The sequence below is a fragment of the Onychostruthus taczanowskii genome, unplaced genomic scaffold (assembly GCF_017590055.1).
Source record: "Onychostruthus taczanowskii isolate IOZ18803 unplaced genomic scaffold, ASM1759005v1 scaffold30, whole genome shotgun sequence".
NCBI classification, from domain to species: domain Eukaryota; kingdom Metazoa; phylum Chordata; class Aves; order Passeriformes; family Passeridae; genus Onychostruthus; species Onychostruthus taczanowskii.
Window position 1 is genome coordinate 3,192,615 of NW_024500350.1, and position 21,702 is coordinate 3,214,316.

A 21,702-nucleotide genomic window follows, 5' to 3' on the forward strand; every position below is an offset into this window, starting at 1 on the left:
AGTTAGCAATACCAGAGCCTAACTTAGATGCACAGGCAGTACTATAGGAAGTAGAAGAGAAAAAGAAATACAGCTAAAAGGCTTGGCGTTGAATTAAAGTGACACATCGGTGACTGGGATGGTACAACATGCCAGTTGCCTGCTCTATAAAACAAAACAAGGTAATGCAGTAAGGTTAAGCTGCTTCACAAATATGTACTTGTATGGTTTTCATGCCTTAGAAATTTAGAGCACTAAAAAAACCAGTTAACTTGCGTAATATTCATTAGGTGTTCAACAAATGTGCTTATGTTCCCTTTGATCTTGCTCTGCATCAGCAGCATGTCAAATCTTCCCAACAGCCTTTCATGCTGTCCCAGACAGCTTACCAAGGCCAAGCATAAGCAAACCCAGTGTTTAACCCAGCCCTACTGTTTCTCCAAATACACAATTTTGCCACCACAGAAGTTTTTCTCCAATACAAAGATTCTTTTCCTCCAATAAATAGATTTTGGAACTGTCTAAAACCATTGTTTTATCACTAGAGCTTTACGTAGTTATGGTAATTGTTTTTAGTAACATTACTTCTTACAAAAAAAGTAGTTCTAGCAATCCTCAGTGATTCTACTGGAACAAATGAGTTTCTTGGGCAAATACTTTCATTATTATTATTATTATATACATATGCACACACATATACACACCATATATAAATAAAACTTTAAAATCATACATATACTTGAAGGCTTCAAAGCAAAAAGAGAATTTCAGAGAACTTCACACCAACAGACTCACAGAGCAACATAAAATGTTGTTATCAATACATGGTAAATGTAATTTCTATTAGAGAAACCCCAGGTATGCTGCCACATACATTGCCAGAAATGCAACTGATTTTTCTTTTTCGTGCAACCACTTTGTCCTTTGGATTGTATTAACAGAATAAAGCCATGGCCTACAAGACAGGATGCAATCTTGATCCACAATCTTATTGTCAGAGAGCAGGGTCTCATATGAACAAGGTGTTGGGGCTGTGTGTTTAGAGCACAGGCCTCCTAGAAACAGTGTCTTTGTCACCAAAACAGATCACTTAACTCCTGCTACAACGTTTTATTTTCCCCTCCTGTAATGCTCTTAAATACACACACACACACTGCTCCACAAGAATCGCAGGGTTTCTGGTACAAGTCTCTACAATTATCCATTTTAGCCTGACTTCATCTACAAAGAGACAATCCTAGGAAATAATCACCCTGGTCTTTGCTAGGAAAGATTTCTTGAAGTGCTCTTTCATCCCTGCCTGTACAGAATCTGGGAATATTTGAACAGTGGAAAATGAAGCAGGTGATGCCTCTGAGATTTGCCAACAACATTCTGAACTGTCCAAATTTCAGTAAAATGCTGCCCTAGATGCCACCTACATTCATCTTAACACTCTAATACTCCTGCTGTGCTATAGACTCAATCACACCAATGAAAATTAATCCTTACAGGAAAGGTTTTAAAGCTTCAGCTGGAAAAGAGCTATAACTTACTGTGTTAGGGGCAGGAAATGTAGCCGAGTAGAAATAAAGGACGAAAGAAGAGTTAAAAGGGGCTACTTTGATGACTGACACTGTTTTTAGAAACTGGTCATCTCTCAGCCTCGTCACAGTCTCACTTTACATTCCTGCAGGGTCCAGCAATAAAAGCTAGATATTAACTGATGAACACACCAGTCTCACATCAACAGAAATGGCTTAGAAGTTTGAAGTACAAAAGTAGAAAAACTGATGATGAAGTTTCATTCAATGACTGTGTGGCTGGAAAAGAAGCAGCCCAGCAGAATGTCTAAACTACAATACATGTAACTTCAAGCATTTCAAGACAAATGATCACTATCATATTTTTCCAAAGTTTCCTGAAGTTTTTTTTTCAATTACACAGAACATCTCTAAAAAGGGAAGTGTTCTCCCAAAACTATTTTTTCCATAAAAACTGAATGTCTCCTAAAAATAAATAATTCGGCAAAAATTGTATAAAAGTTAATGAGAACCACCATCAATGCTCTTCTCCTCCCAGCTGTGCTTCTAAGCCTGAAGATTACCTTTACTTTAGCACAGACAACTGTTTAACAGGAAGAAAATACCTTATTTTGTTATCACTAACAAGGAAGCAATCAATGCATCTCCTGAAGAAGTTGCTAAATGTGACGAAAGCACTGTTGAAAAGGCAAGCAATACAAGCAGGATACCAGAAGAATTGACTACAAGTCACAAGCTCCTATCTGACTTGTTTGCCTTAATTCTAAAGAAAACAGACTTACACAAGAGTTAAATCCAGTTATCTGTCTAAGTACAGGAATCAGAGGTCACAGATACTTAGCATATGTATTATCACTTTACAGAACAAAAATTAAAATGCACTAATACCACTTAAAAGGAGAGCAGCATGTTTTACTTACTTTGATCAGCATAGTTTTTTGCTTTTAGTTCAAGCTGTCGAGTTTGTGACTCTAATGCTTCCACTCTGGTCTGTAAGTCCTTTTTCTCTTGTTCTTGAGAATCTTCAAATTCAATGAATTTCTAAACAACAACAAAAGAGTTAAGTTAGACCAAACAACTAATTACAGGTTTTGCAGCAGGTAGGAAAAAACACAGCAACCCTTCACAGCCAGGAGGGTGCAAGGTGGTTTCCAAAACAACTGAACAGATCCACAGGCCACATTTAAACACAAAGAACTATTTCAGTCCAGGTCCACCAGTCAAGCACCCAGTCTAGGTTATATTGTGTAATAACTTTCAACTAAGTGCCAGCTACTCCAGATAACCTGCTTGGGATTGACATAAATATGAATTATTTTATTATTGTCTAACTTAATGTACAACTGCCAACAGTGCATGTGAACACAGGGAGTCGTGGCATCCTTAGTTTGACTGATCATCAGTAAAGTTATGTTCACCCATAAGCACAAAGGTACAGACACTGCAACAGGGACACACCAGCAGCAGTGCCAACCAAAATGATTTGATATCTTATCCATTCCCACCCAATTCTGCTATAAATTCTCATAGTCTTCATCAAATCCTTAATAACCATCTACAATCTGTCAAGTGCACAGAAAACTCCATGATGATCACCATCGCCTTCTGTTTCCTTGCTTTACCACACTTGTGACTCCCCATATTCTGGAATTCACTGATGAATGCATCAGTGCTTACACTCCCTAACATAAAAATTATCAACACACCACTATAGCAGCTTTGAAAGCACTTTTTTTGTTGCTATTTATCTTACCCAAAAAGTCAAGAAATTCAGCAAGTACTGCTGGGACAAAGAATACTTCTAAAAGCCAAGGATGTTTGCAATACGCTTTGCTCTGCATTGCAAGGAGAAGACAAGGCCACCAACACAAGTTATGCAGAAGGCTCAAAGAACAGGGAGGAGAAACCTCTGCAGGAAAAAATTCCAAACATCCACGACAGTTAAAGGGGCAAAGGCAACTGAGGACTGCATGGAAGAAGAGACAGTGAAGGCAGCAACTTGAAAACAGTAATTACATTTCAATATTTTTTCCTATGTATTGTTTGGAAAATTTAGTGGAGAAAAATATTTCTAATGGTCATACATCAACTGTTAGTGAACTATTACTACATTGTAGCCATTGTGTTTTAGAGCTTTTACAAAAGCAGAAATTCATAACCTTATGAAAAGGGCTTCAATTGCACAGGATCATCATAAGAAGTTCTGACTAAAAAGTACTTCAGATGTAGAAATGCATCAAAACCTATGAAGTGAAACAAGAGTTCCTTTCAGACAAGCTCTGCACAGCTATCACAGGACTGGGCATGGTGTTCATATGACTGTGTTTGAAACCAAACCACAACAATTGAGGAACAGCTGACATAGCCCAGGTAGCTCGCTTTGAGTGCTGCCATTGAAAAATCCCTCTTCAAACACAGATGTGCAGGAATCTTTCTATCCCCTCCACAGGAAGTTTGGGAATATTAATTAGTCAATGTCATTTGAAAACCTCAATGTTTAAGTTTGTTTCACTTCTTCTTTGTAGTAGCTGATTCTAGACTTTTGCCCCTTTAATATTCAAGTCATGTCTGGCCTATTCTTGGCAGACTCCCTTTTCAAAAAGGGCTTCAAAGTTTGACGCAAATTTGGCACTGGAGCTAAAGCTACACTAAACATGGGAAAACATGAAATAAGAATTATAAAACTGTAACATCTTTGTTTAGTTGTTTCTCTGATGATTTCCCAAAAAAGTGTCATAGCTTGCTAAAGGCCAGGGACAATTATACTCATGAATAACAAATAGCCATTCAGAGCCATTAATGTCATTGTTACTCATGAAACTACAGATAGATATAATTTTGTATTTCCTCTCAAGTTCTTCAACTGCAAGTGGTAAAACTGGTTTTACCTAGAACGGTTTTGTTAACTTCCACTTGTTTACCTTCATTTTGTTCAAGTTCAAATCTACATTGATATACTTTAAAGCATTTCTGTAATTACAGCTGAGTATTTTTCCCTCCCCTGCTGTAAACTATATCTCATCAGATCTTGGGATTGAGAACTTCGGACTTTGAATATTTTTATTTGGTTTCACTTCTCCTTCTGGTGATAGTATAATCACAGACTCAGCCCCAGCAGACTGATCATCAGACCCTAAGCCTGCACAAGTACGACAGAACTAGTGAGATAAACCACCAGAGCAGCCAAGGACAGGCTGAGCACCCATATTAAAATACTTTTTTTTTTTAATTTACATTGACAATACACTCAAACACTACTTATCTCCTGCACTATTTAATGTAAATCTAGCAGCATATGTAGGAACACGTTAGGCACTCAAGAGTCATCCTCTCATTTCAACCCCAGCTACTGGTTATTCAAAACACTGAGGCAGACAAAAATCTAGTTTTCCCTATTTTAAGCGATGTCCTGTTTGGGCCACAAAGATGTACCTTGCAACTCTAATGAGAAGTGTGAGAAGTGAGATTTTTGGTACTTTTTTTTAAGAGCAAGCTGAAGGACACCAACCTGTCTTTAAAGCAATCAGACCAGATTATATAAGATTACAGAAAACACAGCTGAAATGATCCTTAAAAGGTCATCTTGTTTCCAGGTTCTGATGCTCAGCAGTGGATGTCTGGATCCTAATTTTGATTAGGCTATGATGAGGTGTAACACAGGATGTGATGCAGAGCTCCTCCTGCATGTGCCTGCTACCGAAACCCAACCTGTGATACCATCATCAGCCATGCTTGGCAACTCCCATTTAATCCATCCCATTTTCTCCAGGCAGGATCACATGTGTCATTTCAGACCTTTGTCCAACCTGTTCTTACAGGCCTCATATAAAAAGTGTAGAAAGTCCTGCACACTTAAACTCAAAAATATTTATGTAATCAATTTTAAACCTACTTGAAAGCTTGCAGAGGTCTTTGGAATAAACAAGAACTCAGACTACACAACAGCCCAGCACATTCGGAACCCTCTGTCCTACACACAACCACTGAAGCACCCAGGAACACATTATTAGTCAAATGAAATATCTCTTCCTATATTTATGTCATCTTCTGTCTCTTTACATCTTGACTGATTTTCCTGTCACAGGACCCAGGTGCAGTGCTGAGCATATCGGATGTCAGGGTCCCACCCACTTGGCAATCTTTATTACTCCATGACACGTCCTTCAGCAATGTGTATTGCAACAATGATTCTCAGCCAATGGCAAGTTCTTGGAGCAGGGAGAAAAAAAAATCCCCTAAAAAGCCAGTTCAGATGGACTTGGGAGACACAAAAATACAAGAAAATGAAAACAACTTGACAGCTGTAAAAGAGAGTGAAAGTTTTCTGTAAAATGCAACTCGGTTTTGTTCCCTCAAATTAAAAATACTTGAACTCTTACTGCACTGTGTTTAGTCAACACAAAATCCTAATGAAGAAGTTACCTCTGGGAACAGTAAGAAAAAGCAGACAACAAGTTCATGCTATCGCTTAAAGCAATTTTAGTAGTGGTAAATCCTTTTTCACAGTTGCCAAAGATTTCAAAAACAGCTTAATCCCACCAACAGCAGAAAAGCTAAAAGATATCCTAATTTGGCATAGCTAAATGGAGTAGATTTTATCTTCTTTGCAAGTGCACACAAAGCACAGGCCAGCTACAAGTGCAGGTGTGAAACAGCACATGGCTGCAGAAGTAACTCTTATCAGGGTATAAAATAGCAAAAGCACAAATGCTGGTTCCTCTCCCACTTCTTTGGGGCAGGAATTGCTACCTCACAGTCACCAAGTGGAAAGGTAAGAACTGGAAGCAGAACAGCAGAGCAGCTGGTTCCTCTATTCCTTCAGCGATATCAAAAAACCTGTTACCATGTTACAAGTCAGACAAATGATTTTGCAGCAACTACAAAGATCAAAACTGTACCCAGAGGGTTAAGAAGTAGGCCCAGAAATTCTGTCAGGGTGACTCTAAAAAAAATTATTCCAGAAATCCACAGGCAACAACTTTTAAGATATTTCTTTAGTAACGCTTTTTAAGCACAGGAAATAAAGAAGGCAAATTACAAAAATGGGATAAGGAGACCCCTACCCAAATAGTACACTATTTAATGTTGATAAAGATACTGCTACAAATAAATTACCTACAACAACAAGCAGAAAGTAAAAGAAGGTGTGTTAACTGCCCAGAGAAGCTGTGGCTGCCTCATCCCTGGATGTGCTCAAGGGTAGGCTGGACAGGACTTGGAACAACCTGATGCTGCAAGAGTGTCCCTGCCCGGGCAGGGGCCGGAGTGACAGGAACTTTAAGGTCCCTTCCAACCCAAACCACTGTGTGAATCTATGAACAGATGACAATAAATATAGAACTCAGCAGCTCAAAATTCTCAAAATTTTGCCGCCACATGACACAGGCAAACTCCAAACGAAAGAAACGTGCTAAACCAGCAACTTTTTGTCCAAGGAAAATAGTGTTACATTTCTGTTCCTCCTTTTATTTCAACCATACTGCACCCATCAGCATTGAAAAAATAATTCAACAACCATGCCTGACTAACACATGTGCCTCTCCTGAATACACCAGGCTGTACCTAACACTTCCACACTGTACAGTGCAATGACCTCAGCACATCACAAAAATGACCTTTGTCCTTACCATGAAAATACAGTCTTTGGTCTAAGTGCACTTTGGAAAGATCAGCCAGGTGTCTTGCAGCATGAGCATTGGTTCTTCAACTGCATAAAGCCAGTCCTCTTAATTTATCATGACACAGAGAAATGGAGATGGCAGTGAAGCATACTACCAATACAGGCACACACAGTTCCTGAAAAGCTACAACAACAAAATTAACTCCGTGTTCTGTTTCATCACATTGGTATGGTTTCTGTCCTGCTGCCCAAGGCCTGTTTTTTGATCTGGCAAATACTGCCTGTGCTTCAAGCCTGGTGGATTTTCACATTAATTATATTTTCTAAAAGACCCTTTTACATCAGCTTGTGTCAGAAATAGTGTGGCAACTCCAGTCCCCTGACTGGAGTCCATAAGGCATCATAAAACCACCATGTGTTTGACAAGGAGGATGAATGATAGATCAGTCCAAGAGCTGGGGGGACACCATTCATACCACAGTCCTTCATAACAACTGAGTCCTGGAATAATCTGCAGGCAACATTTTGCACTCACTTATAACAGAAACAAACAAGTATTTGTACAGGGCTAGTGTTCTTTAAATTAAGCTTTTACTGTTAATATTGTGTTCACCCTCAGTGCAGTTGTTCTTCTGATTTTTGGAAAATTTAGAAGACAAGCACAACCAGAGAGATTAGCACAGGACAAGGGGTCTGGGAATACATTTGTAAGATGGTTTGCTCCATTGCAGATACTGCTGCCAATCCAATTTCCTTCAGGAGTTTGGCAAGACAATGAGCTGGAGGAAGTTATCCTGCACAGCTGCTTCCTACTGTATTGCTTTATATCATATTAGATAATGCCTCGCAAGCTTGTTTATGCTGAAATGATTCTTGGTACAAACAACTAAAATAAAAACATCTAACATCCTAAATCACAGTCGACATCACTGGAGAGTCCACACCACCTGTTGCCGCCTGCAGCTTTATGTACCAACTCCGAAGGCCTTCAGCCTACACACCGTGTATTTCCATGCCTTTTGCAAGGCGCTGTCACTATTTCTCCAAAAGCGGACAACCCGCCTCCCTCCGCGGGGGGCATCCCGCGTGGCCGTGACAGCGCACCCAGCGCCCGGTTCCACGTCTGCGCCGCTCCCCTCGCGCGGCCGCAGGGGCAGCGCAGCGCTCCGCAGGGGTTACCGGCATCCCCGCGGGACGAGCGGCTCAGGGCACCGCAGGCACACGGACCCGCACGGACGGGCTCAGCTGCACGAACCGGGAGGGACCCCGCGCCCTCCTCATCCTTCTTGCCGAGCCGCGTCGCGACCCCAGCGCCAGCCCCGCGCCCGGACGGGGCAGCCCCGGGAGTGCCGCAGGCGCCGCCCGCTCTGCCCCGGGCAGGCCCGGCGCGGGAGGTGCGGCCGCCCCCACGGAGCCGCCCCGGCCCGGCGCCGCGCTCACCTCCTCGGCCTGCTTGCGCAGCGCCTTCTCCCGCTCGTACTGCGTGAGCAGCTGCTCGTTATCGTCCCGCAGCAGCTCCAGCTCCACGCTGGTCTCCTGGCTGTGAGCGCACACCGAGTCCAGGTTCTCCAACACGGCCACCACCAGCGGCATCAGCTCGGCCACCACCTCCTCGTCGTAGCGCCCGATGAGCCGCTCGAACTCGCGGTAAATGGAGCCCGCCAGCCCCGACACCCGCTCCGACATCATGGCGGGGCCGGGCCCGCCGGGATCCTCCTGGTACACCACGCCGTCCGCCAGCTCCATGGCGGCGGGGGTCGCGCGGGGCCTGGCGGGGCCCGGCAGGTCCTGCTCGGAGCGGCTCCCTGCGGCAGCGGCAGAGCCTCGGCAGGGCCGGGCGGGAGCGGCGCGCGCCTGTGACCTCACCCGCCGCGCCGGGCGGGGCCTGGCGGGACGGCCGCGTGGGGCGGGGCTACGGGCTATTAGTCAGGACGAGGGGTGTGGTCTGCGTGGTGATGTCATCGGGGGCGGGGCCTGTGCGAGGCTGCGGCGGCGTTCGCGGTGAAGGCGTTCGGCGGGAGCAGGGCGGCGGCGGGAGGGGCTGGGCTCTCGGAGACGCCTCAGGAGTCACCGAGTCCTGACAAATCACCGAGTCCTCAAGACTGGGAGAGACCTTTAAAAGGGCAGCAAGCTGGGGAAAAGTTTGGAGCACACGAGGAGCGGCTGAGGGAGCTGTGAGAGCTCAGCCTGGAGAAAAGGAGACTCAGGAGACATCTTATCCCTCTCTACAATCCCTCCTGTCAGGAGGGTGCAGCCAGGTGAGCGTCGGGCTCTGCTGTGCCCCAGGGAACAAGGAACAGGACACAGCCCTAAGCTGTGCCAGGGGAGGTTCAGGTTGGACATTGGGAAGAAATTCTTCACAGAATGAGTGACTGGGCATTCGAATGAGAAATTCTTCACAGAATGAGTGACTGGGCATTCGAATGAGAAATTCTTCACAGAATGAGTGACTGGGCTGCCCGGGGAGGTGTCACCGTCCCTGGAGGTGCCCTGGATGTGGTATGCAGTGCCACAGTCTGGTTGACAAGGTGGTGTTGGGTCAGGTTGGACTGGGTGATCTCAAAGGTCTTCTCCGACCTAGTTGATTCTGTGGTTCTGTCACCCCGTAACTCCTAAACCAGTAAACCTCGTTAGGCAGTGCTGGCTACAGATGCCTCTTAAACAGCTCCCGTGTGGTGATGCCACCATCTGCTGGGCAACCCCTTCCAACCCCTGACCACACGAACAGTAACAAAAAAATTTCAAATATTTAATCTGAATCTCCCCTATCTCAGCTTATGGTTCTTTTCTTTGGTCTTCTCTCTACAGGCACAGCAGAAAAGCCCCATCCCCACCTCACTACACGCTACTGTCAGTAGTTTTAGAGAGCTGTAAGGTCACCCCTGAGCCTTCTGAAGACTAAACAAACCCAGCCTCATAAGACATGTTTTCTAGCCCCTTTACAAGCCTTGTCCCTCTTTTCTGGACACACTCCAGCCCCTCAATATCCTTTTTTAAGTGAGTAGCCCAAAACTGAACACAGCAGTGCCAAGAACAGAGGGACAATCACTTCCCTGGTGCTGCTGGCCATGCTGTTCCTGATACAGGCCAGGATACCCCAGGTCACCAGAGTGAATATCAAAGCCCTGGTGCCACTGGTGGAGGCTCTGGGGGCCCCTGACAGCAGAAGGTTTGGTCCCTTTAGTCCCTTACCAGGGACCAGGGTGGGGAGCTCTGGTTGGATTGTGGGGTTGGGGTGTCCCGTAGGCAGCTCCCTCTGTGAATGGCAGATGTGAGGCAATGCAGTCTGACAGCTCCCAGGGTATTTGTTTATCACACCCATGGAGGCATAAATAGACCCAGTGATTCACTGAGGGGTGACTGAAGGAGTTAGAAGCTTAGCTCCTGGATTTTGGGACTCTGCAGCTCTGTGTTTGCTGGTGTCTGGCAGCAAAAAGGCCTTTCCTTTCTAATAAGGTCTCCAGGTAATATCAGAAATCCTGTTTTCTTAACAATAATACAGCTTAGAAGGCATCTTGCACTTGATGAGAGAGATTGATTTTCCTAAGATTTGGAACAGGGAGTTCCCTTCTGGATCATGTCATGGGAACAATGGGAGCTGTTACAGACATTTACAGTAAACTTGAAAATACCTATTGAGATTGAGAATTTTTTGAGTTGTGTCACATCCCTCATTTTATCATGGGGTTATTTAAGTTGGGAAAATCCTTTAAGACCATCAAGTCCATCCATTAATGCAGCACTGCTAAGGACACCACTAAACCATGTCCCCAAGTGCCACATCTGCAGATCTCTCAGATGCCTCAAGAGATGGTAACTCCATCGTTGCCCTGGGCAGCCTCTGCCAGGGCTTGACAGTGCTTTCAGTGAAGAAATTTTTCCTGGTATTCACTCTAAACCTCGTCTGGTGCAACTTCTATCATACAACTTGAACTTGAGGAAATCAGTATTTTTCATTAGGTAATGTCACGTGCACAGCTGAGGAACTCGGTGGCCCAGCAGCAGTCCAGGAGCAAAGAAATGAAAATGTGCTTTAAAAAAGGCAGAGAGCTTGAGAAGGGATGGAATTTTAGCTGTGGTGATTGCATTCAGCTCCACTGGAGAGCAGCAGAGCCTTGCAGTTAATTTTTTTCTCATTTGGACTGGTTCTAAGGCAGGAACTGTGCTTTAAATGCATGTGCTGCCTCGGCTCCTCATTTACCGAGCCAGTGAGTCTGCGCAGGAGTGACAAAGAAGAAAAGACTCCAGCCCTGTATATCGGATTTATTGTGAGTCCTGTTTAGACATCGTCATCCTCCCAAGCTAATATTTAAAGTTGCACAGCCAGGGCACAGGCAGTTGAAATACAATTTATAAACATAGCAAAAGGGAAAAAAAAGGTGTTTGACTTTTAATTATTACCAAAAAATTACATCATTCCAGCTAAAAAATTATTTTTTTAAAAGACATTATGTGTACTCTCATACATATTCGCAAGTGGAATTTTCATTTAAATTATTGGAAATTATCTCTATGAAGGAATTTTTTTTTCCTGTTCCTCTTTAGCAGTTATACACTGCCCTAGTTTGAAAGACAGGTGTCCGCAAAGGAAGGCAGGAACCTCCCTTGGAATGGAAAATGTGACCCCATTCTCTCTGAATTATTATAACTTTCAAATTAAGGGGCTTTCAGGCAGAGATATGGGAAAAGGAATAACAGTTCTTTACTATATGTATGTATATGTGTATGTATGTTGTTGTTTGTTCTGGGGGTGTCCCCTGAGGGCCGCCTGGGCTGTGAGCTGGCTGGCAGCAGCAGGCAGGCAAGGACATTCCGCACGGCTTCTGAGGGTGCTGATTAGAAGAGGGTTTATTTGGGGTCCCAACCCCGGGAGCATGGTGGTTACTGAGGGAGAGAGGGGGAGAGGGAGAGCCTAGAGGAGAGACAAGAGGGGAGAAAAAGGGGCTAAGAGAGGAGAAGGGCTTAGAGAGCGACTGGTCTCGCTGGCACGGTTTAAGAGGTGGATTGAAAGTGGGCGCAGAATCAGTCTTGGGCCAATGGGATTACAGACACATGATGGTTTAGGGCAGGACCACCATACATTTTGGAGGGGTGAGACAGAGCGTACCACTTAAATAAAATGCAATACTACATATGTGTATGTATATGTATCTGTATGTATAACAAGGCAAGCAGCAGCAGGCGCAGACAGAAGCGCGGGCGCCGCGGAGCCTCTCTGGGCCGCAGGGCCCTTCCCCGGCCTGCAGCCCCCCTCCCGGCCGGCAGGGGCGCTGCTGGCTCCCGGCCGGCGGGGCGGCCGCGCTGACTGCGCGCGGGGAATGGCGGGCGGGAGGGACGGGAAAGGAGCTTCCTGTACAAACACACAGGTGTAGGCGGTCCCGCTGCCCTTCCGGATGGCGAACTGGAATGTAGCAGGGACCTCAGAAGAAGCCAACTGGAACAGCAGAGGCGAGCAGACCTGAGGTGACAAAGTGTAGCAGAGACTCTGGGACCGGCATGCTCCTGGTCCCAACGTGGCGTGTAGCGGCTCTGGGCTCCCAAGCAGCGGAAAAGCAAGCTCCAGTCACAGTGCAAAGGGAAAGAAACAAATGGACAAAAGCCACATGGCAACAGTAGCTCTCATCAGAGGGATCGCACTGCATGGCCCCTGAGATGAACCCCACAAGGAGAATGCAACCATCCCTCACCTGCAGCTCTTGCAGGAAATCCTGGGCTGGCTCTCACCCATCACCATACACTCAGAGCCAGGGAAGGGGGAGGGGGGCAGCAGCGACCACCTGAGACATAATACAATAACAAAAATGGATATGGGATAAAAAACCAATCCCTGAGACATTCCACCCTATATGATCAATACCTAAATGAATACATTTTTATGGGATAAAAAGCCGATCCCCAAGGCATTCCACCCCTTATCCCATACCAAATGATCAATACATAAATTAATATATTTTAATGGGATAAAAAGCCAATCCCCAAGGTATTCCACCCCTTATCCCATACCATATGATCAATACATAAATTAATATATTTTAATGGGATAAAAAGCCGATCCCCAAGGCATTCCACCCCTTGTCCCATACCATATGATCAATACCTAAATTAATGCATTTCAATCTATAACTCTATACATATGTGCATTACCCTAATTATATACATACATACATCTACATCTAAATACAGGCACAGTGTGATGGGTGATTTGCCAAAACAATGTTCTCTTGAGGTATGCATCATATCTCTCCATCCTTCTGTATCACCCACCAGGTACAATCTGATCTTTGAACAAAGACAACCCCACGGTCTGGGGTTTGTCTTTGCTCAAGGCAGAATTAATCCAAACAGTTTTTCCCAGCATACTCTCATGTGTACATGAGAACCATGAAATAAACCCCAAACAAAATTAAATACCTTCTTTAAAGAGGAAATATAAGCAGAACAGTACGACAACGAGATTTTTATTAAAATAACTTTAAATTATTAAATGTTATTATAATTTTAATAATAATTAAATTAATAATTGTAATTAGAATTATAATTTAAATAATTTAAATTATTTTTATTTAAATAATTTTAATAAAATATTTAAAATATTAAATTATGTGCCTTTTGTTAAATAAAAACCGGGATGCAGCAGGCAAGACTGAAATGCTGGAAGGGCTGAGCCCGGCACCCCCATTGGGTGTTAGGCGGGCGGGGGATCGGGGGCAGGGATGGATCCCGAATCCCCCCGGGATGGGGCTGGGGGCGGTGACGGCGCTCGCTACGGGCGGGAGGCCGCTCTGCGGGGGCGGGGGATGGAGCTCGGCTAATCCGGGTGGGAACCCGCGGTGACACGTCCTGACGGAGCCACCGGCGCGGGACACGGGCTGCCAGAGCCGCCGGGGAACAGCGGGGACACGGGCTGTGCGAGGCACCCGGGGAGCGGCCGAGTACTCGGGCTCCGACACCCACTGAGGCCACCAGCGGCGGACGCCGTTTGCCACAGCCACTGGCCCGGGGACAAGGCTTCAGGGTTTGCCAGAGCCACCCGGCCACCAGCGGGGACAAGGCTTCAGGGTTTGCCAGAGCCACCCGGCCACCAGCGGGGACAAGGCTTCAGGGGTGCCAGAGCCACTGGGCCACCAGCGGGGAAGCCGGGTTGTGGGACAGCGGGAAGGGTCCCCCTGTTCCCGGGCAGGGTCCCCGCAACCCCCGCGGAGCCTCCCCGCAGCCCCTGCATCCCTCACCTGCCCACTCAGGTGTGCTCCAGCGCAGGGCTCAGAGCCCCTGTGGTCCTGCTGGTTTCCGGGTGAAAACTCTGTGTGTGTGCTAATTTATTAATTTATTGCACGGCACTGGAAGATGGATCTGTGGTGATCATTACCTTCCTTTCCATTCAGATTTTTCCTGATTTCAGTATTCACTGATTGTTCCTACACTTGGCACCCTTCCACCGCTTCTAACTCACTCCTGCAGCATTTGGGAAAACCTGTGTGCTGTCACTGGTTTGTCCAAACTTTGGAGACCATGGATTACTGACCCTCAGATGCAGCAAACCTAATTACACTTACAGCAGACGGGGCTGGAACGGGCTGGGATTGCACAGTCCTGGAATAACAAATTTTATTCCCTCCCTCCTCAGGATCATGGCTGCCATCGAGGAGCGCACCTTCATTGCCATCAAGCCTGACGGGGTCCAGAGGGGGCTGGTGGGGGAGATCATCAAACGCTTTGAGAAGAAAGGATTCAAACTGGTAGCCATGAAATTAATACATGTAAGCTCTCCTCAATTGCTGTGTCTACTTTTTTGTATCAGTTGTAGCCTTCAAGTACAGCAGCATGCTATAACAACAAATGTGGCCTCTGTAATATTTAAAACTGAAATTTTGAGAAGTCGTACTTGGGATGTTTTTGGAAAAGTTCCAATTCCCAGCTCTGGCTAAATGCTTTAGACGTGTTAAGCACACTAATTTTAGTAACCTGATGCCCTTAGTCTGAAGAGAATATTCTTTCAGGTGGCTCCTATGGCAAATAAATATCTTTGAGTATCTTTTAGAAATCCCAGGTCACATAAACTGGCTGTATTGACAACAAAAACTTTTCTAAGTTTAGCTGTGGTTAATGCAAACAGTTCAAATTCATATCGACCAAAAGTACTCCTAGGAAGGTGCTAGAAATACTGAATCTTAAAGTGCGTGCAAGTTTCAGGATTACCAGTGCTCTGTGGTTTATCTCTGTGATTTCACTATGCTCTTAAGCTCTTACTGTAAGCTTTTTCCTCTGTCTGTCTGGTTTTTAACCCAGGCTTCTGAGGACCTTCTGAGGGAACACTACATTGACCTCAAGGACCGGCCGTTCTACGAGGGCCTGGTGCAGTACATGCACTCGGGACCTGTCGTAGCCATGGTGAGTTCCTGGCCAGGAAAACCACACTGCTTGACTGTCTTCCCTGCAATGAGATTGTGTCACCTGTTGAATTCCAGTTTATTTTTAAAAGGATTTTAAAATCTGTGATTAGGAAGATGTGCTGTTAACTATTTTTCTTTAATCTTTTCTCATAATCTTTCTCTCCTTTGAGTCAGTTTTTTGAGGAAGAGGGTAGGGGCAAACAGGAACCACAACCAGGACCTTGAGAAACAGTAAATCTGCACAAAAGCCCCAGTCTGAAATACCAGGTAGTAAGCAAGCTGAAAAAGGATGGTGGAACATTTTAACTTTAGTTCTCTTTTTCTCCTTGATATTGTATTTGTAAAATAGTTGAGGCCTAGCTCTCCCATGAGCAAACAACTCTGTGAGTCTGTTTGACATACTGAGATGGAAAATTGTTCTCTCCCCACCCTGGGTGAGGAGAGGGATTGTACAGAAGGGGACCATGCGAGCAGGTGCTTCAAAAATCTGACAGAAGAATTGGAGATAAATTTGTGTCACTGTGACAAATATTCAGATGGTGATTTGTACCATGATGGACAGCCCTGTGTTCTCGTGGATGACATAATTTATCTGCTGCTAAAATTTAATAATCTGAATGGATTTTTTTTGTCTTTAAGGTGTGGGAAGGTCTTAATGTGATTAAGACTGGAAGAATGATGCTGGGGGAAACCAATCCGTTCGATTCCAAGCCCGGCACTATTCGTGGGGACTTCTGTGTCCAAGTTGGAAAGTAAATTTTAAAACATTTGATATCATCCCAAAGCACTAAATGCCAAGTGTTATGTCATGATATCTGCAGGAACTGTGCTCCATCCTTCTCTGTTTTACACATGGAGCTGCCATTCCCTGTGCCCATGACATATTAGTGCCTAAGGATAGGGATCAAGTCATGGTTGTCCCCATTGACAAAAATGAGGAGCAAAGCTGGCACTGCCTATGCTGTGTCTTTTCCTACTTTACTGTTACTTAAAGCTTCTGTCCATAGCAGGAATCACTTCAAAACAAGAAACTTACTTTACTTTAAGAATTCCTTTTCTCTTTTATTCACCTGTTCTTTTCCTAGGAACATCATTCATGGCAGTGATTCTGTGGAAAGTGCTGAGACAGAGATCAATTTATGGTTCACTCCTGAAGAACTGGTTGATTACAGAAGCTGTGCTCATGAGTGGATCTATGATTAACACCCAGCCTGGATCTTCTGATATTCCCATGTCCATGAGCAGCTGCCAGCCTCTAGCTATTCCAAAGAATTCCCTGGTAGAAACCTCAGAAAACAGTGAAATTGCTCTGTTGTGGATGTTAGAGCCAGTGCTTGCTGCTCCTTTGATTTAAAAGTTGTCAAGTTATAGATAGAATTGCACATTTTAAAAGCTGCTTCTGGGATTGAGAGATATGAGATGAAAAGACAGAATAGATAACATATATTTTTCTGAAGCATTTTATAGTCATAGAGGGTATTTTGGTAAATATTAAAAAATGGGTAAAAATTTATTTGGTAAATAAATATGCAAATGGCTCAGAGTCAGAGGTTAACTTTGCTAAAACATTAGAGGACAACTGATGGTGTGTAAATGCATTGATAATATGCCCAAATGTTGAGGATTTACTTAATATTAAATGTTTCCCCATTCCTGAAATGGCATTGATAATATGCCCAAATGTTGAGGATTTACTTAATATTAAGTCAAGTGTTTCCCCATTCCTAAAACAGCTGCAGAAAAAAGCCCATTTCTCTCCCCAGAACATGCTGTGCCCATAAAGAGCTTAAATGACAACTGACTTCCACACTGACACTGTTCCAGCTTGCTCTTTTTTCCTTCCACGTGGGATTTATGTAGTATTTTAAGGACCGATTAACCAGCCTGGCTTGATGAAATGTCCTTTTATGTGAAAAGAAGATTAATGTGAGGATGGATGAGGGAGATTCTACCTTTAGCCACTTCAGTGCAGCAGCTCTCTGACATTGCACAGAGCAGTAAGTGGTGTTTGCTTTGACATCTGAACAGCTGGTTATTTAGCTGTACTCATCAGTGTAGTTTCCTCAGTAGCTGGAACTACAAAGCAAATTGTCCTTGGATAAGTTGTTTTAGAAGCAACTTTATCACTGTCGTTTTGTACTTATTTAATGATGTAAAGAGTCATAATAATGCAGAAGGTGTTTCAGTTTCAACAGGAAAAGTTGTACTGGATGAGGAAGTTGGGATTGATATTATGTGTTTATTTCCCTGCAACATTTTATTCACTAAGAGCAAGAGTTTCATGGAATCAGTTGCTCAAACCCAGTGATTTTTTTCCCTCCACAGGTGAGTTCTTGTATCTGAATACTGAACTATGCAGTGAATGTTGAAGGCTTATGATACCTTATGGTGATATCGAGGGCCTAAAAAGAGATGGCACAAAATAAAACAATATTTGCTGTTTCTTAAGTGAAATAAAATGAAATTTTAAATATTTTGTCTTATATTTAATTAATGACTGTAAGGAGGTGGAACATATTCTCTAACTATGAAGCTGTAGATGTAAGCCTTTCTCTTCTGAAAATATTCAGTGTTATAGAAGATAAATTATCATTAGGTTAAAAGAAGTTGGAGGAAAGGGAATATGTGACAAACTTGAGCATGAGATGAGCGGTCTCCAGTTTAATCTTTTGCTTGAAAGGTTACTTGAGACGTCTCAATTCTACAAAATAGAGAATTATGGTTTATCTGGAGGTGTTTGGGCTGTCAGGAAGCTGCTGATTAGTGTTTCTAACGTGATGTGACTGGGAAGAGGAGGCCAGCAATCCTGCATGGCTGAGGTGCCTGAGCAGGTCCAGTGTGAGGCCACTGACTGACCCTGTGAAGACACCAGCTGACAGTGCAAGGACTGCAGAGGTAATTTCATTGGTATCCCAGCTGCAGTGACGGTGCACGATTACAACTTGCTCAGGCAAAGGTGCTCTATCATCTAGGAAAGGGCCAAGTAGTAAATATCATAAAAAGTAACAACACACTCCCCCTGCTTCATGCTGTGGCACGGGTTCAGGGACTGTGAGGTTTTGACACTTGGCGGCTTCATCTTCCCAATAAAATTATCAATAATTTGATTGTGGATCCCGTAACCTGCGTTACGGGTTCCACATCACTTTTCTGTGATAAATAAGCTTTCGAAGCGCTGTAGCCGTGCTGTGCAGTGCAGCCTGGTTGGCAGGACCAACCCTCAGGCCGCGGGGATACCTGAAAGCAGCCAACCCGCAAAAAATCAGTAAAAAAATATTTAGTTGCGTCAAACATCCGCCGTCATTTCAGTGCCTTAAAGGCTTAAGCCGCAGTTGCTGTGTCTGTAAATAACCCCGGAGGCGACAGGTGCGGCCAGGCCCGGCCAAGAGCCGCCTCCTCGGCCCCCGGGCCCGGACGCGGCCGCTCTCCGGTCCGGTCCCACCTCACCTCAGCCCGGCCCGGTTCCGCTGGGTGCTGGCGATCCCGCCCCCGAAGCGCCGCCGGCTCGGCGGCTCCTCCTCCGCGCGGGGCGGGGGATCCGCGGCGTGCACGCCTCCTCCTGCGCCTCTTTCTCCGGCGGCAGCGGTGCGGAGGGTAGCGGCGGCGGCAGCTCCGGATAGGTGAGGCCGGGCCGGGTCGGGCCCCGCGCCCCGGGGGCATGGGGGGTGCGGGCGGAGGGGCGCGGCGGGGTTCGGCGGGGCCGCGCCGGGCTCGGTGCGGCCGGGGGGACGTTCCGTGGCCGTGCCGCGTGGCAGGGCGGTACCGCCATGGCCGTCGCCGACCTTGAGGCCGCGCGTCCCCTCACGCCGCGCTCCCGCCCGCAGCGCCATGGCGGGGAACGGAGAGCGCACCTTCATCGCCATCAAGCCCGACGGCGTGCAGCGCGGGCTGGTCGGGGAGATCATCAAGCGCTTCGAGCAGAAAGGGTTCCGGCTCGTGGCCATGAAGTTCGTACACGTGAGTGCCCGCGCCTTGCCCCCCAATCCTTGCCCTGGCCGAGAAGGGCTCACCGCGCCCACAGCGAGAATCTCCCCTGCGGCTCCTCCCGCGCTAGAGCTGCGATCAGATGGCGGATGTGCTGGAGCGCGTCAGGCCCTTCTTCCTGCCCGGCACGCGGCTCCCACCCTTTCCAAAACCAGCGAATTTTGCTTCAGAGGTTTAATGCAGCCCGATTGAGAGCTGGAATGGCCTGGGCTGAAAGGTTGTGTTGGCCGAGGTCCCATATTCCCCGCACTCTGCTTATCGCAGAGGCTCACTGCTGTGCAAAGAAATCATATTGACAATTCCCAGCACAAAGAACTGCTTTAACATTACAGCAGGAGCTCCCACTGATACACACAATAGCACTGCAGCATTTTTGCTAACATTAATTGTGAATCTAATCGCTAACGCCATAGTCTTACACCTGTAAAACTTTTTGTTCAATGACATTCAGAAAATGATATTTAAAGTTACATCTGTCCTTTTAAAGGCCTCTGAAGACCTTCTCAAACAACATTACATTGACCTGAAAGACCGCCCCTTCTTCCCTGGTTTGGTTAAATACATGAACTCTGGACCTGTTGTGGCCATGGTAAGTGATTTCATTTTAGTTTAAGCTTACTTTCTCGAATATATTTTTCTTGCTGTATAAATTATTAAGAATATATAGAGATAGTGCTGCAGAAACATTTTTTCAAACTACCTTGTTCTGATAGTGGCAAAAGAAAAAATTAAGACAGTGAAGTTACTATGTAATAAGAAAAATGCACATATAAAATAGGTATTAAAATGCCTAATATATAATGTATAAAGCAAAATTCCTGAAAGCAAATCTTCTGCACCAAAAAATCTGTTTTGGGCAAAAAAAGGTCAGGCTCTCTGACACAAAAACCCAACTTGTGTGTCATTCATTTTTACAGTCCCCCAAAACAAGGTACTTGCTCTAGTAGCATCTCCTGGTGTGATAATGAACTAGGAGAGAACACTCAGCAGGGTGTCCCTGTTCCACCACAACACAAAGGGTTGGGAGTTGGCTTTCTACATTAACTGAGGCTTGGTAAAGTATCTCCTTCACTGCAGTAACAATGTTGATAGTCCTTTTTACAATTACTTCCAGTTCATGTTTTTTTCCCTTGTCACCTTTACAAATCCAAGAGATAATTCGGCAAGGTTAATGCCTTTAATGGTAGAGCCTTTGTTTCTTTGCAAAGTATGCTAGAGCAAAGCTGAATTGTCAGTATTTTGCATAAGCATGGCTTAACAGAATTTTTATGTTTTTTTATCTTAAGGTATGGGAAGGACTCAATGTGGTTAAAACTGGGAGAGTAATGCTGGGGGAAACCAACCCTGCAGACTCCAAGCCTGGCACCATCCGTGGTGATTTCTGCATTCAAGTGGGAAGGTTTGTACTCAGTCTGTTAATTGATATTAAAATCTCAACTCCTACTCACTGTTTACCTGCCAACACAAAAACTGTTGGCAGTCTTTTATTCTGGAAAGCCAAAATTGTTGGTCGAGACCTTAGTCTGATGGTGTTTCATTTGCAGGTCACAGTGCATAGCTGCTGCTTAGGACAGTGATACAAAGCTGACTTTGTTTGCAGTCCAGCTCCTCCCCAAAGCAGCATGTAAGCTCAGGCAGGGGCTGGTGCAGAACAGTAGCTCTAGAGTGACCCTGATAGGCATAATTAGCTCTTGGAGGGGTGGGGGTGTTGAAACACTCTACCTGAAATAACAGCAATTAGTCTTCCTACTCTAGATGCTTCATCCACGTTTTTGCAAACTGAACAAGGCTGCTGGAGGCGTATTTTTATAGGGATCAATGTTTGTCTCCTTCTACAGGAACATCATCCATGGCAGCGACTCTGTGGAGAGTGCACAGAAGGAGATCAACCTGTGGTTCAAACCCGCAGAGCTCATCGACTTCAAGCCCTGTGCACATGACTGGATCTATGAGTGATGGGTTCTCACAGGGATTTGTGCCTTCCAACACCTCATCTCATTCCAGCTGCTGCCCTGGGAACAACCACAGTTATCTTAGTGCTGAAAGTGACTGTCAAATAAATGGGTGTGAACTAATTCCTTGTGGTGCATTCACTTAGAACAGACCCCTGTTCAAACACTCATAAAAGTCATTTTAATCATTCAGGAGCCACTGACTTGTGACCCTGGCACAGCTGTTGGACTCAAGCAGCAGCAAATTTGCAGAG

At 45.2% G+C, this 21,702-nt stretch overlaps 3 protein-coding genes across 6 annotated transcripts in view; 2 read left to right on the top strand and 1 right to left on the bottom strand.

Moving 5' to 3' along the window:
- The window catches only part of SPAG9 (sperm associated antigen 9), a 61,802-nt gene extending 52,804 nt beyond the window's left edge, over positions 1-8,998 (bottom strand). The window contains exons 1-2 of one of the 3 annotated variants that reach the window (XM_041409018.1): positions 8,563-8,998; positions 2,423-2,543 (exon numbers count right to left, since the gene is read on the bottom strand). In XM_041409018.1, coding sequence (XP_041264952.1) covers positions 2,423-2,543; positions 8,563-8,868 — 427 coding nt within the window. In that variant the 5' untranslated portion in view covers positions 8,869-8,998. The remainder of the gene's footprint in view (positions 1-2,422; positions 2,544-8,562) is intronic. The other 2 variants (XM_041409017.1, XM_041409019.1) reach the window with 2 other exon arrangements.
- Positions 8,999-9,104: 106 nt separating this feature from the next.
- On the top strand, positions 9,105-17,169 carry LOC121338370 (nucleoside diphosphate kinase-like). 2 transcript variants are annotated; one of them, XM_041409271.1, is made up of 5 exons: positions 9,105-9,380; positions 14,747-14,879; positions 15,409-15,510; positions 16,152-16,264; positions 16,598-17,169. In XM_041409271.1, exons 2-5 carry the CDS (start codon positions 14,751-14,753, stop codon positions 16,713-16,715), a joined length of 462 nt encoding a protein of 153 aa, XP_041265205.1. In that variant the 5' UTR covers positions 9,105-9,380; positions 14,747-14,750; the 3' UTR covers positions 16,716-17,169. The 2 variants fall into 2 exon arrangements, with proteins under 2 accessions (XP_041265205.1, XP_041265206.1); XM_041409272.1 differs by lacking the exon at positions 16,152-16,264.
- Positions 17,170-17,874: 705 nt separating this feature from the next.
- On the top strand, positions 17,875-21,571 carry LOC121338430 (nucleoside diphosphate kinase). The gene is made up of 6 exons (XM_041409379.1): positions 17,875-17,900; positions 18,872-19,132; positions 19,337-19,469; positions 19,984-20,085; positions 20,783-20,895; positions 21,335-21,571. Exons 1-6 carry the CDS (start codon positions 17,875-17,877, stop codon positions 21,450-21,452), a joined length of 753 nt encoding a protein of 250 aa, XP_041265313.1. The 3' UTR covers positions 21,453-21,571.
- Positions 21,572-21,702: the final 131 nt, after the last annotated feature.